Source organism: Macrosteles quadrilineatus, unplaced genomic scaffold (genome assembly GCF_028750875.1).
Source record: "Macrosteles quadrilineatus isolate MER2022 unplaced genomic scaffold, UCM_ALF_1.0 Scaffold_3__2_contigs__length_128488019, whole genome shotgun sequence".
Taxonomy (NCBI): domain Eukaryota; kingdom Metazoa; phylum Arthropoda; class Insecta; order Hemiptera; family Cicadellidae; genus Macrosteles; species Macrosteles quadrilineatus.
Genome location: NW_026542596.1, coordinates 35,666,405 through 35,682,434, shown reverse-complemented (window position 1 = coordinate 35,682,434; position 16,030 = coordinate 35,666,405). Strand labels below are relative to the sequence as shown.

The window sequence follows — 16,030 nt, the reverse complement described above, 5'->3', positions numbered from 1 at the left end:
ACATACTCCCTACTTAGGGAGTATGTTTAATCTATGGTCCAACCCAACCCACTGAGCTATAATACACAATGGTCCAACCATGGTGGAAGTGGAAGAATTGGATTGGAAGGAATCACATCATGACTGGGATCGGATTCACAATCGGACCCAACAATGACACAATAATTACAAAACGAAAACACAACATCACATCTTATTCACCAGTGTTGCCAATTGCGGGGAAAATCCACTACATCACATACGTGTATGCTTGGTTATTTGCAGTTTGCACCTCTCTAGTAAAAAAAAGAAACCGTAGAAACGTATATTATCGTGTAAATATGGGTAAATTTCAAATTATTTTAATCTTGGATGCTATCGAGGATTTTGCGAGTAATTTTAGAATCCTTGCGAGGAAAATCGAGGATTTCCGTCCTTTCATGCGGGGAAAACCAAAGAGGTCGGTTGGCAACACTGTTATTCACATCTGTCAGTCACAGTAACAAGAACAAGACAACAAGCAACAAAACTTAACCTCCAAACCAAATCGTTCAAGTTCAAGTAGTTTAAATTACTAGTTAATTGTGATATTTGGATATTATTTACTGAAATTGATCATGAGTTTGAACAATTGGATGAGCCAACTTGACGAATCCTTAAAAAATATACCGGTAATTAATCTAGCTATTCCAGGTTAGTTTGAAATAACTTATCTACAAACTTGGTTATTAGTTTGTACTAGGCCTAGGCCTAATTGGCAGCCTAGGCCTATCTGAGAAGTAACTCATTGTGAATAGTGATGCGCAATTGCGAAAAAAGTTTCGAATGTTTGTAGGCCTACCTCTCGAGACGGTTCGATTGTAATTTTGCTTATCTTAGTGAGTGGTTTTTATCGAGATATTTGTGGCGATTGTTTCGTTTCAGCACGGCATGAACATATAATTTGTCTCATATTCGTCTAAAAGAGAGTCCTTAGGGTACCGGTACTGAGAGTTTTAAAGAGATGTTCATGGCGATTGTTTTGTTAAGTACGGCATTGGCAATTATTAGCATCCAATTTCTATTGTATCTGGCGGAAATTGACCCTCAATGAGAGGTATTTCTTACTTCAACACCGAGGAAGGTTTATGGATATATTAAGTTAGCCTACTTTATCTACGGGGTACACTTCCATATCTGTTGGCACAAACAACCGAATGAGTAATATTGATTATGCGATTGTTTAATTTGATATATCGTTTGGTTAACTTAGTTAGGTTAGATTAACCTTACCTAACTAACCAAACGATATATCGAATAATCGGTAATCGATCGATATTTTCATTCGGTTGTTTGTGCCAACAGATATGGAAGTGTACCCGAACAATCGGAGACTTCCGTATCTGTTGGCTCAAACAACCTAATGAAAATATCGATCGATATATCGAATGAAACAATCTAATAATCAATATTTTCAATCGGTTGTTTGTGCCAACAGATACAGAATTCTACCTGAAATCTAGAAAAATAATTAATATTATCATCCTCGTAACAGCTCCTATAAGTTGTAATATAGCATGGCAAGGCCACACTAAAAAAACAGGCCGTAATGCTCGCCAAGCATGACGTCACGATAGAAGACGGCTATGACGTATAAGTACCTATTTATTTATTTTCCAATGAAAGATTAAAACAAGCAGCTGATCACAAACGGCAAAATTACGTCATTGCCGTCTTCTATCGTGACGTCATGCTTGACGAGCATTACGGCCTGTTTTTTTAGTGTGGCCTTGAGCATGGTCACCTTAGAATTTAGACAGTGGTGCAGACTGCCGACAAAAGTTTTGGCTTAACACATGCAACAATCGAGAGAAACATTTTGATTGTACAAACCTCTCACTAAGTAATCGAAACAATCAATAAGCGGAACATCTTGAGATGGAACATTTTGATTGTTTAAACATCTCGCAATCGCGCATTACTAATTGTGAATCCTAATAAAAATAGGGCTGCACTTTAGTAGGCTATCTGTCCTACACTCATTTGAATGAATATATCGATTATTTCATTCGATACATCAAGTTTGGTAAGCTAGGTTAACCTAACCGAATGAAATAATCTATATATATCAATATTTTTCATTTGAACGAGTGTAGGACAGATAGGCTACTAAAGGGCATCCAAAAATAGAGATAGTTTCTATGACTGGAATTCTGACACTGCCAAGGTAAGCTATTTATCCTATTTTACATTGCAAATGTTGAGGAAGAGGTTTCACCAGCAGCAGCAAGCAAACCAGAACTTATGATTTTCAATTATATATAGCCTATTTATTTAGGGTTAAGTTCATTTGGGTATGGTTAAATAAGCTGGCACCACACTGGTACTAGCCTAACTAAGATAAACAACACTATCAATGAACCAACCCAAAGAAGAATAATTTATTATCATTCTTCCACAAAACCAAAGGTGACCTAAGTTATTTTAAGGTTGTTCCACTAAGTTATTCTCATTATATTTCTAGGATCCCATGATTCCATGAGCTATACCATTAAACCAACATCAGATATAGCACCTGACAATGAGCAAATTGTTCTATTATTGGCCAGAGTATTTGGAAGCCCTAGTCGAAGAGTGATTCACAGGTGGTGTGCGACACAAGAATTGACTCTGTTACAACAGTTAAACCTCGGCATCAGGTAACTTAAATTAATAATTGGCTAATAAATGAACTAAAGATCTTGCAACTGAAGGTCTAATACCACAATTTTATTGGAATGAGCCTGTAAATTAACATGGGTTGGTTATACGTAAGACATTTTAGTAGGCCCTACTTCAAGTGAATTAGTATTACTGGAAAAAAAATTACAAATGCCACATAGGCAACCCAAGCCAGTGGTGACTGCAGTGATAAGAGTAAAGGCTGTCTCATGTTAAGTTGAGGCAGACTACCTGACCAGAGAGTAGAGAAGAACAATGGCTAGGCCGGTCCTTCGACGGCCCCTCCCGACCCTTGGAGTAAATCCCATTAACAACGCTTCACAGAATACTTCACTTAAAAGTGTAAATATTAAAAGTCATAAATTGAAAATATAATCAATAATGTCATATCTGAAAATAATGTAGGCTATTCTAGATTATAGAAAACAAAATTTGTCATGTTCGTCCCGTGCAAATCGGCCGACTTTAAGTATTAAAACAAACTTTTCCCCTTATAACTAAGTACAATATTTAATTTTAAATTAGGTACTAATAATTGATATTCTGTATGATACTTTGTTCATAATATTTAGGCGGTTTCAGGGGAAGAAATCTATCACCTCCACTTGACCCTTACCTTTAAAAATAAGCATTTGAAACGCCGTTAATAATGTTTCCAACATGTGTTGGATCCAATTTACCATTCATTAATGTAATTACTTAACTTGTATCATTTTGAGTAATCCCAGAATTGATAATGTTACACAATGTACATATAACAGATCAATTAATTAAATATTATTCACCCTGTTTTTGCTTATTTTTCATGAGCCTTGTTCCACTATTTTTCTTTCGTACAACACTTTTTTACTCTTCGCATTTTTGCGCTAAACTTTCTCTATTAGGAGCTGCATCTTACAAAAAGTAGACCGGAAGTCATTTTTTCATAGGCTATATCTCCTAAACTAGTGTGTTTATGTAATTATATCTCGTATAAAAAAGTTTTTAAATTGCATGTTGCTATGTACTATGAAAAGAAAGTTGATTTATGTTTTAATACAAATTTTTATTCTGTAGCAAATTATTGTGAGTTAGCTTTTTCAGTGAAACAAAACAAAAACAAATTAATTTAAACAAAGTCATATGATAAATAAAAGAAATTAGGAAACAGTTGGTTGAGCACAGCACCTCTCCCCTAAGTTTTAGAATCACATATTCATTCTTGTAACCGGTTGTTTTTTCCTTGAGCTTCTTCTTAAAGACACATTGATCAAATAAGATCGGTTGGTTCAAATTCAAGCGGTGAGAAGGACGACAGGGACTACTTTATCAATATCAAACTTCCTCTAGGGTCTACAATTCAAGATGAAGAACTTCAGGGAGCAAATGATCATGTGTTCAACAACCATACTGAAGATGAAGCTCGCTTTAACCAACCTCTAGCTCCTCTACCAAACGGTGAAGCCTCAAACCCTGTCTTAAGAAGAAGCTCAAGGAAAAAACAACCGGTTACAAGATTGAATATGTGATTCTAAAAATTAGGAAACAGTTGGTTGAACACAGCACCTCTCCCCTAAGTTTTGGAATCACATATTCATTCTTCCTTGTATGAACTGATTTCGTAATGCTGTGTCGAGAAAGTTGCCAAAGTTGCAGTATCTTGACAATCCTTTCAATTCCGTTGCAAAGTGCTGTATGTCTTCACCTTCCTGTTGACGTCTATTGTGGAATTTGAAAGCTTCTGCTACTTCATTTGGTGGTGGTGAAAAGTGTTTGGTGAGTTGTTTAATTAAATCTTTAAACGAAAACTCCGTTGGCAATTTAGGTTGTAACAAATCAATAGTGTTCCATAAGTTTTCTTTCCAATAACATGTAGCAGTGTTATTGTCTTGTTTTCCTCAGAAATATTGTTGAATACAAAAGCTATTTCTAGTCTTTCTAGGTAGCTGTTCCATGTTTCTTCATTATCATCAGTCGCCATCTGCTATGTACTATGAAAAGAAAGTTGATTTATGTTTTAGTACAAATTTTTATTCTGTAGCAAATTATTGTGAGTTAGCTTTTTCAGTGAAACAAAACAAAAACAAATTAATGTAAACAAAGTCATATGATAAATAAAAGAAATTAGGAAACAGTTGGTTGAACACAGCACATGTTCTATCCGGTATCATGATAAACTATAGGGTTTTTATAAGAAATTTCAATTATTGCTTTAGCAAATTTTATATGATCCTTGTTCCACTTAAAAACTTTTGTTTCAAAACTGATTATTTTCCAATAACATTACTTTGTCTATGATATAAAATTGTAACAGGCTAAATAACTATCCTAAATAAATCCACTAACAACGATGAGCAGTGAGCAAAATCGAGTATTCTAAGTAAATAAGTGATGGAAGTGACTTTAGTGCACTCCGTCCTCCGAGCAAAGCCGAATCGCCGTCCAGTCCACTGACACAGTTCGTTCCATCGCCAGTGCTAATGCGGCGTTGCCATACATTGCTTAGCGCCTGGCGATGGTTCGGCAACACCGCGCCCGCGCCGTGAGTCACTATCGACCGATACATGCCTGTGACGTCTAGACTGCCACGCACGTAGTTCAACAAATGTCCGCTCCACTCCACGCGTGCTAGTGTGCCAATTTCGGAATTCTTCTTTTACTGGGACCCACTCTTAAGGACGAAATGCACGTTTAAATTTATTTTTTTCAGGGTCCAAGGGGGAGGGGCTTTAGCCCCTGTAGCCCCCCCCTTGGAACCGCCACTGATCAGGCCAAACCTACCACAGTTTGTACATGACCGACAGAGTAAGCAGATTGGTAATTATGGCGGTTAAGTAAAACAAGAGTTTTATGTGAAGGCCAACCTGTGATTGTAAGAGACTATAGGGGCAGGAACAAATGGATTTCAGGTGTAATCGTAAAACCTCTAAGCACTGTGTCTTATTTAGTAAAGTTGGAAAATGATGTTATTTGGAAACGTCATATTAATCAGATAATTGGGTTAAATAGTGGTATTACAACAGCTGTACCCGGAGGTAAACTTAGATTCGCTGCCAAAGGTATCAGCTGAGTTATATGAGAGGGGGAAATCAGCTGTGGAAATCACCCGACCTATACCCTCTCCACAACATATGAGTCCAACAATAGCCACTCCCACCAGCTCCAACAAACGCCGCTCCAGTTCCTTTTCTCCCCGCCCCTCCAGTTCCAGTAACCGTCATTCCACCTCTCCACGTGTACCTGACCACAGACAAGGTGACGTCATTTCCGCACCGAGCCCGCAGCGGGCAGTAACAGCTGATGATAGTAAACAATCACCTGTCAGATCTGAGCGTAAGTACCCAGTCAGGGAACATTAGTTAAACTTGTAAATATTATTGTTACAATCCATATAGTTTATTATGTACTGTGTTTTGTTATTTGTTTAGGAATATTTTCCCTCATTTTATGTGTTTACATTGTATTAGTTGTGTGTACTATTGATTTGATTACCGTACTGTTTATGTTTTTGTAATGTCTAATCCACTGTAGATGTTCATGTTTAAACTTTTAAAATTATTACTTTTATGTCAAAAAGTTAAGGGGGAGGAAATATATAATAATATGGTAATATATGCATATTGATTTATAACATTTAATATTTGTATTGGCAACAGTGCTGTAACGTATAGTTCATTTGAATAAATTAATACCGTTGGTTGAACATTAACCAATCACAGATAGCGTCCTATTCCCCACCTGTCCTGCATGATGCTTCTCCTCGGCCTCAGTTGCCCGCTACCTACACCGGCTTCACTATGTAACGCTCAATCGCTCCTTTAATGTCAACCGGCGGTATTCAGTTCATTACAATGCGCCTTCTTATTTTACCCCGGTCTTACAAGTGCTATAAGTAGTGTTAAGAAGTAGTTCAGTGAGTACGAACATTACAATAACAACTATTTTCGTTGGGTTGTGCTGCTTGTGACAATTGATGTGCGAAAAGCATTTAACTCCGCAAGGTGGTGCAATATGCTGGGTGCTCTAGGGAACACCTTCCACGTCCTGGCGTACCTCATGCGCATCATATAGGACTCATATAGGATCATATAGGATCTTCGGTTTCCCCTCCTCATTTATGACACTACAGAAGACCTCCGGACGATGACTGTAACTTCTGGTGCTGCTCAAGGATCCATACTCTGAACGTCGCCTATGACAGCCTCCTGAGGTCTGAGATGCCTGAGGAAACTCTGTTAGTTAAATATGCAGATGACGTTGTGACTTTAATAGCTGCACGTAGCGTTGAGCTTGCCCAGCTGAAACTAAACCGAGGTCCATGCGCACCATTAGCGCATGGATGGCAGATCAAGGGCTCTCGCTCGCTCTGAGCAAAACTGAGATTGTGATTTTAACTAAAAAGAGGATTGACACCATCGTGCTGTAGAGGGTGTGGAATATTGAAGTCCAAACCGCTCGTGCCGCCAAGTACTTTGGGGTCATGGTGTACAGCAAGCTCAGCTAGCGAGACCAGATCATCCGTACGGCGGACAAGGCCGCTAAGGTGGTTTCTTCCCTTAGCCGGTTAATGGCCAATGTTGGAGATCCACGGTCCAGCCGCAGAAGGCTGTTGATGTCTGCGGTCCAGTCCGTACTCCTGTACGGTGCGGAAGTGTGGGCAAATGCACTCAACAAGGAGGTGTACAGGATGCGGCTCACTTGAGTGCAGCGTCAGGCAGCACTCAGGGTGGAATCCGCATACCGAACAGTGTCCAAACCCGCCATCCTGGTGATTGCTGGAGTCATCCCCGTCAAACTTTTGGCGGCAGAGAGGAAGGCATTATATCAGCGGCGTGGAGAGGACCAGGCAAGAAGTGAGGAGCGTGCCCGCACCTTCAAGTTCTGGCAGGAGAGCTGGGAGCAGGAGACGTGGGGACGGTGGACCAAGCTACTGAGTGGTTTTTTAGTGAGTAGTCTGTTCTTCTCAGGAGTCTCACACTACAGGTTGGCCACCTGTGTGTGTGGATGTATTGTCCCTCCTCTCCCTAAAAAAACTTTGGATTTTATGAAAAAAGCAAAAAAAAGTAATTGGGATGTATAGATAATTGTATTTTTTCCTTGCACACAAACAAAAAATGCCCTTTTTTACCTCAGCAGACCCGTCATTGGTTGCTGTCAATATGTCTTGTCGTCACGGCCTGTGTCAAATTATCGAGGTCCTACTGTATATATAATATTTTTACTGAATTTGTAAACATTTTTAGGGTGATGCCCTTAAAGTTTACATTATTATTATTATGACTTTTCAGAAACAGTGAAAATAACATGGTACCAATCAGTAGGCTTACTTACACCACTTTGTTTTTCAGATATCTGGATTTGAGAATATCCACAAAAGAGGGTGATACAAAATTGTATGCTGTCCACGGTCTGTACGGTGATGAAATATACCCTCATCTCCAAACATTAAACAATTTCCTAGAAGAGTTCCCTGAAGAAATAATAATACTGGATTTTCAACATTTCTACAATTTTAGTGATGAGACTCACGAATTGTTGATATCAATGATTAAAAATACTTTTGGAGGCAAGTTGTGCCCTCTGCCATGGGACATAATGACAGTGACACTGACGTGGATGTTGGATCATGGATACAGAGTTATTGCTATCTATCGAGACGGATTGGTGGAGAAACATGCGGAGTTGTGGCCTGGAGTGAGATGGCCTACGCCGTGGCCCCAGACTACCAATTCTGACGCCCTACTAAAATTCCTCAACAAGACAATGGCACATCGCCCCAAGAACGCCGGTTTTGTCACCCAATGTCTTCTCACACCCGATACCAAGGTAGGATCATTACTAAATGTTATAAGATAACGGTTTAAGTGAGTTTAATTTTTAACCCTCGAGCGGGTACTTAGCCTTTAAACGGGTATTACAAGAGAGCATGCAGAGATTCCATCTCAAGTGAAGCAATTATACTTAAATTAGGAACAAATTTATTTGTTAATCAATTACTCATGTAACTGGTAAAAAAACACTTTTAGGAGATTTGGGCGCATGCTGAGAAAACCTCTGTAACTTAACTGCACTCTCTCGAAACTCAGATTAAATCTAGGTGAAGGGTGGGTGTAAACAGAGGAAATCAAGTAGGGGGCCAGACACCACTGGCGCACCCCTCCCGGACGGGCAAAATCGTGACATAGAATGGGAAAAAATTATAGGAAAAAATAAAAATTAATTTTGTTATTTGTGTTTTGTTTTACAAGTATACATAAAAAAAACACAATGGAACACTTCATACTGTCAAAATAATTTTTTACTCGTTTTTGACTATGCGGATATATCCGCTACCCGTCCGCGGATGAGTAGAAAAGCAGCGGATATCCGCCACCCGTCTTTGAAGATATGACCATGACAACGTTGGGCAATAAATAAAGAACAATATGTAAACAATAAATAAAGACAACGTAGTGTTGAGCGCGAAACGACGAGGGGGGAGCGTAGGAGAGGGGGGTGGTGCGCGGGATAGGGGAAGGCGCGGGAGAGGGGAAGGGACGAGAGAGGGGGGAGTGTGGGAGAGAGCGCAGCCATGGAGAGAGGCGCCTTGGTACCGCGAAATATCTGGTTACTGCTCAAGCACCTGCCAGTCTGTCTGAAAAAGAGGCGGTTATATCCGCTTCCCGTCCGGAACATCAAAATCCATAAGCGGATATATCCACCACCCGTCCATTATCGCCAAAGACTTAGGCGGATATATCCATCACCCGTCTGGGAAGGGTTGTGTTTTTTTTACGAAATCTTTACGAGCGAATCTAAACTCCACTAGCGTTCAATCAATCAATCAATCAATCAAATATTCTTTATTCACAAAGTTTAGACAATATGTCTTGAATAGCGTCATTAAACTAACATAAACAAAAAATTATAAACTAAATAATTAAAATCATTCACAAAGGATTTATAGTAAAACTAAAAATGAGTGCTATAACTTTAAAAAATCACAAAATCTTAGAAGGTTACGTTAGAGTAAAACTAGGTAGTAACTGGAATTCAAATGGTCGTTTCGAGATTACAATTTAAAAATTCTTTGATGGAATAAAATGGGTTTCTTATCAACAAGTCTTTTAGTAGGCTTTTGAATCGGTTTGTATTATTTTCTTTTTTAAGTGAAATCGGTAATTTTTGAAGAAATTTTAAGCCTGCATATGAAGGTTTTTTGGTATAGAATTCTAAATTATGTCTAGGAAGGTTAATTTGAAAGCGTGTGTTATATTTACTTGCAGTGGATAATAAATGAAATTGTTTTGCATAAATTATTGTCTCATAAATATACAAACTGTAAACTGTTAATACACCCAATTCAGGAAAGATATTTTTAACTGAATCTGTTCTTTTTAATTTCATGATCACTCTAATAGCTTTTTCTTGTTTTATAAGTATTTTATCCAAATTTGCCTTAGTTGTTGCTCCGTAAATGGCGATTCCATAGGATATGTGGGAATGAATTAGAGAATAATAGATTATCCTAAGAGTTTCCAAGTTGCAAACCTTGGACATCAGCCGCAAGGCATGAATGCCAGATGATAATTTATTTACTACATAGTTTATGTGATTATCCCAAGATAGATTTTCATCAATAACCAGTCCCAGAAACTTTGTTTGGTTTACCTGATCAATTTTGTCTGTTTTTATAAAAATATTAGGTTCAAATGCTGTTATTGATTGTTTAGTTGAAAAGGATATTAGATTTGATTTTGTTGTGCTGATAAGCAGATTTCTGTAATCCAAAAATTTTTTATAGAGAGGAGACTCCTGTTTGAGGATTTTTCAATAGTTAAATTGGATTTTCCTGAAAACAAAACATTAGAGTCATCAGCATACAGACACATAGATCCATCACTGACCGGGATCATCTCTGGTAACCCCTTAATGTAACAGAGGAACAAAAGAGGCCCCAAGATCGATCCCAGGGGTACTCCATATCGTAGTGTCTGCCGCTGAGATCTAAAGTTTTCAATATATTTAGTATTTCTTTTCTCTATTACGTAGTCCACTTCAACAAACTGTTCTCTGTTTTCTAAATATGAAGTGAACCACCGTAATTCTTTTCCTATTATTCCTAATTCATTTAAAATATTTAATAGTTTACAATGTGAAACGCTGTCAAAAGCTCTACTAAGGTCTAAAAATATTCCAACTGCTTTATCACCATTATCTACTGAATTTATAATTGATTCAATAAAATCTATACCAGCTGTTATTGTAGATTTTCCTGGTCTAAACCCGTGTTGCTCCTTATCAAACACTTGATTCGTTTCAAGGTAATTAAAGAGCTGAATATAAACAAAAATTTGAGAGTTAATAATTTTTTTTCTCTTGCAACGCTTGTATTATATTCTGGGGGTGGCATGCATTGTCATAACTATATTTTCAGAGGTATCGGAGATAAAACTTAAATTAATTAAGTAGAATAATTTAACCTGTGGTTAATTGTAAGTTTGCTTACCTCACACAATACTTTGTTATCAGTTTGTAATACATCATCCGTGTGGAGAGTTGAGATCTAAATGCTCCAAGCCTTGTTTGCAAGCAGTAATTCCGTGGCTCAAACAGCAACGCCCAGGCCTACGAGGAATCAACGTTGTCATTACAGACTTTGTCGAAATGGGCGGCGACCTCTTCAGCAAGGTCGTCATTGGGTTGAATGATCTCCTATTGAAACCTTAGTTAATAATTAGTTTGCGTAGCTCTACTCAGTCTATACTAAAATGCAAGTGAGAATGCTTTAAGCACTGTGTCTGTGATTGTAGTGGTACATAAATGCTTTGAATGAAAAATGCTATGTTTTAGAATGGTACAAGGCACTAACTCTAAGAAACCAAGATAATTAAAACTCTTTAACAATGGCTTTTTTTAACCTTAAAGAAAAATAACTGTGAGCAAAAAAATACTTAAATTTGTTAATCATGATATCACTTCACAAGAGTATACCGTGGTAAAAATGAATTAGACATAACTAAATAGTTCAGAGTTTAGTGGGATTTTGAAGTAGGCTTTATTTAGCTCCTGTAGCTTCTAAACAAGCCATTACATTGGCTTTATTTATTTATTTATTTATTTTATATAAATAAATAAAAATAAAATAAACATTGGCTTGAGGATATTCTGTTTATATGTATCGGATATTCCCCTCCAACCCCCCTGGGTTCCCTTTTCCCCTACGTCAGAAATCCAAAAACTATTCAAATCCACAAATAAAAATCAGGAATTAAGATTTCACAAACATTTGGTATTTAAAAATTGCTAGTTTAAAACCGAAACCACATTTGTTACGTTAATCAGGTGAATTGTGATTGTACAGAAAATATTTTATGTAACAAATATGTACTGCCTTGCTGCATACTACCTACTCAGTACTACTGTTTTATATAGTGCTCACCGCGTCTGTTTGGATAGTGAAAATTAAGGAACTGGATTAAAAATATTTTAATTTTCCATCAAACCATCAAAATTGCTCCTGCAAACCACCAGTTGGTACGACTTACGGCCCTTATTTTGGAAACCGCTGTAGTTGGTGGTTTGCTTACCCTGTGCTTAACCGCTAGAGAAATGTTAGACCTACATAAAACAAAATATATATTCAACAGTACCGTTGGGCTTAATTGTTATAACAGGGTTGGGGTGTTGGAATTAAACATTTAAGTTATTTTGAAATGAAATAAAATTAAAAATGTATTTATTTAACCCTTTCGATGCTAGAATATTTGTATTGTAATTTTCCTAAAAAGTACTAGAGTTATTTAATTATTTTGTCCTAAAAATGCTAGGCTTGCCACAGGGGCAAAGTCTAGTGCGAGAAAAAAATCGGCAAAAATAAAATTTTTATCTTAAAAGTGCTAAGGAATGATATATTGTGCCTCGATCGTATGAGGAATCGAAAGAAACCATTGCGTTTTCGAAACTACAACCGAGACAACCGATATGTCCATTTAAACTCACAGGATCTAAAGACGCACCGGCACGATATATCGTCGCTTAGCGCTTTTGGATGAAACGCTAACAACAATATATCGTTGCATAGCACTGAAAGGGTTAAGAGGAAAAGTTAGGACTTGAAAGTCCTCTCTACCACTTAACCTCTAAAACATAAATAAAACTATTCACTTATATCAATAAATTTAAATAATCTAAAGTACTATATTAAATGACAATGATATAAAAGATAAAATCAAATATTCTATCTTTTATTTTATTTCATCACACCAGTAGTTAATTCTAGCTTCAAGCAGAGTTTTAGAAATATATACATTTGATTTACATTTATTCATAGTTTTAGCATTTACGTTGTGAACAAATCACCACAAATTGTGATACATATTAGTCGTGAATACATAATAAATCTATTCATTGCTCTCTATAATTTTCTCCTTTTTTTACTCTATGTACTAGAAGTCAATAATAAGGAACAATAAATCGATTTTTATAGGTCATGTTAGGCACCTACAGCAGGTATGAGTATTTTGTGTGTGTGAAGCTACTAGTCCTTTGTTTTATTGGTTGTTGACAAAGTATAATCATAGACTAACCAACACAAGTAGACTTCTCATCCCATTGTAAATTTTGAAGCACGTTTTTTGTGTCTAGTTCATGTACGTGACACAAAGGCGCTAGTGTCGATGAAACTTTGTTTCCATTATTTTAGGGTTAATTTCTTTATTTGTGCTTTACTGTTTGGTTATATAACTAGGGGACAAGTTATTGTTTATGATTAGATCGTATTATTTGGTTAAACGAGGTTTTAAATGGCTGTAATAACGGGAAACAAATTGTAAACAAAACACGACCTCTACATAAACCGTACATGAACTAACAATAAAATTGTCTTCAGCTGTTCCATAAGGATGAGAAATCTACTAAGGGAGTATGTTTTATCCATGGTATAATCATGATGGAATCAGATATATGACTGATGTATCAAAAAATCAATGTATAACAAGCACTCTCTTACGTCATGTTACTTACTAGCTAGTACAATAGTCATATCATGTTATTTTGAGAATAAAAACGTTTTAAAAGATTTCAACAACAAATAGGCTTAATAAATTATGTTGTTACTTGTTTTAGACTATCTTGTCTCAAAGAGTATTGATTTCTTAGTACAGTAGCAACAAAGTGGTTCCTAAGGTTAAAATGTCATTCTGCTTTAGTTGGTTGTAGCCTATATTGTTATGTATGCACAACATTTATTTTTGATTGTCTATTCATTTTATTTTAGTGATAAATGAATCTTCATTTGATCCGACCTGTATTTCTTGCTCTGCCTCAGTGCATTACATACAGTGGAACCTCAATAACAAGTGCCAATTCCAAATATTGATTTTATATTACCTCTTTTATATATATCCTCACATGCTACTGTAAACGTCTATAAGAAATCAACTTTGTTTGGAATTAAGTTTATTTTATAATTTCCATTAGACACTTGTTTATCAAGATATCGAGGTTCCATTGTATATTATATTGTGTAAATCAAAGACTGTCGATGCTAGTATACACAAATAAATCATACTGAAATAGCTAACAAAAATATAAGGCTTTGTACTCAAGTTAATCTTGTATTATCGACTAACTAGTTTTAAATCAAGTGTTATTTAATCAGTATTTTTAATATATTAGTTTGATTTACAAATCTAACAAATGCAGAATTTAGAGAACTATGATTTCAGGTCGGAATTTTTGTATTATACTGTCAGCACAGTATATCTTATATGGATTTCTATTCATTTAAATCATTGATCTGGTCTTATGCTGGACAGTGGTCATGTCTAGGATCTCTGTTCCTCTAAATGTGCCAGTATACACTTAAAGAGCAATCTATAACTTTATACTACCAACAGCTTTCATAAAGTATTTTAAAAGTTCAATTTTAATTTTAAGAATCGTTGATTATAAATTGTCTAATTCCTAGTCTTGTTATTTAATATGTATTGAAGTGTTTATTTAATAAATGTCACACGTTAAAAGCATCATTCTTAACCCTTTTCTAAATACAGGGTAAGTAAAACAAAACCCTCATAAGGGTAAATTAAGTGCAATGTGCCTGTCCAAACATGTCTAATATTAATGTATACATAGCCTCATCTACGTTATTAATACGCTACATGAAACTTAGTAAACATTAAGGCTTTTTGTTTTAAGATTTAACCCCAAATATTATATACCAAACAAAATGTTTGTCTAGGTGTGTAGATTTGCATACTGACTCTGTTAAAATGAAATATTTACTCTCTGAATTTGGGTTAGCGTAAAAACTACAATGGAAAAAGCGAGAAAGCCTGGACAGTTTGGTATACTAAAAAGAGAACTGAATTAACTCTGTGCTACATTTCTTGAGTAATCACTGAAAGAGCCGATTTGCAAACTATGGAAACATAGGAAAGTCATAGAACACCACCGAGTAGAAGAAATAGAAATATATTTTTTTTTTTTAATTTATAATCGTTATTATGGACAACCTATGAGTGGGAAACATTTGTAGAAAATACTATCAATAAAACAAGATCAGCTTTTGAAAAATGATAAGATATTTACAAGAAACGTTGATTATATTGAACTGTATTGTACATCGTGAGTATTTTCATAATATTTGAGCCGACTCAATCTTTTAAAGTCATCGGAAATTATGACTGTTATTCGTTTTAAATTGTCGCCTATAATACTTCGCAAGCTTGAATTCGAGCAACAGGTACACTAGTTTTGGTTAAGAGTCAACTTAGGAAATTCACAATAGGAATAGACCTTTTTGAAAGAGTGGTGACAGCTGATTTTACCACACTCCCCCACATTTATTATACCACACTCCCCCAGCTGACTTAACAATCAAAGTTGTGTTGACACCTACTGCTATCAAGCATGTTAACTACTACTACTGTTTGTGTATCGTACATAATCAAACCAGTCTTTATCTACTTACAATATGTATAATTCAGTTTTAAATTAAAATCATTGTAAAACTAAATCTTTAAATTTAGAGTTCTACTGGACCGATTTTAATTAATGGGTTGTTGGAAAGCTTTATTTGTGTGGATTTGCAAATAATTATGTAAGTTTGTTTTTGTTATGATTTATGGTGTTAAATTAAGAATAACATAAGAAATACGTTGAAAACGGTTGAGTTTTCACATTTTTTATTTGGAGGCAACTTTGGCTGCCTTTTGTGAGTGTTTTCAAATTCAAATTCAAATTGTTTATTTGGCCATTAAACATTATATAATAGGCTAAGTCAATACATAATTCAATAAAATAAAAATAAAACCATCATCAGAGATTGGTTAACATATAAAATCAAACCATGCTTAGTTCAAGTCAAATAGCAGACAAAATAAAAAGT

At 35.9% G+C, this 16,030-nt stretch overlaps 1 protein-coding gene across 2 annotated transcripts; it reads left to right on the top strand.

The window, feature by feature from the left end:
- The first annotated feature begins 346 nt into the window (after positions 1-346).
- LOC128990310 (PI-PLC X domain-containing protein 2-like) lies at positions 347-14,651 on the top strand. 2 transcript variants are annotated; one of them, XM_054412638.1, is made up of 4 exons: positions 347-672; positions 2,483-2,657; positions 8,007-8,484; positions 11,170-14,651. In XM_054412638.1, exons 1-4 carry the CDS (start codon positions 597-599, stop codon positions 11,365-11,367), a joined length of 927 nt encoding a protein of 308 aa, XP_054268613.1. In that variant the 5' UTR covers positions 347-596; the 3' UTR covers positions 11,368-14,651. The 2 variants fall into 2 exon arrangements, with proteins under 2 accessions (XP_054268613.1, XP_054268615.1); XM_054412640.1 differs by having other exon boundaries at positions 515-650.
- The last annotated feature ends 1,379 nt before the right edge of the window (positions 14,652-16,030 follow it).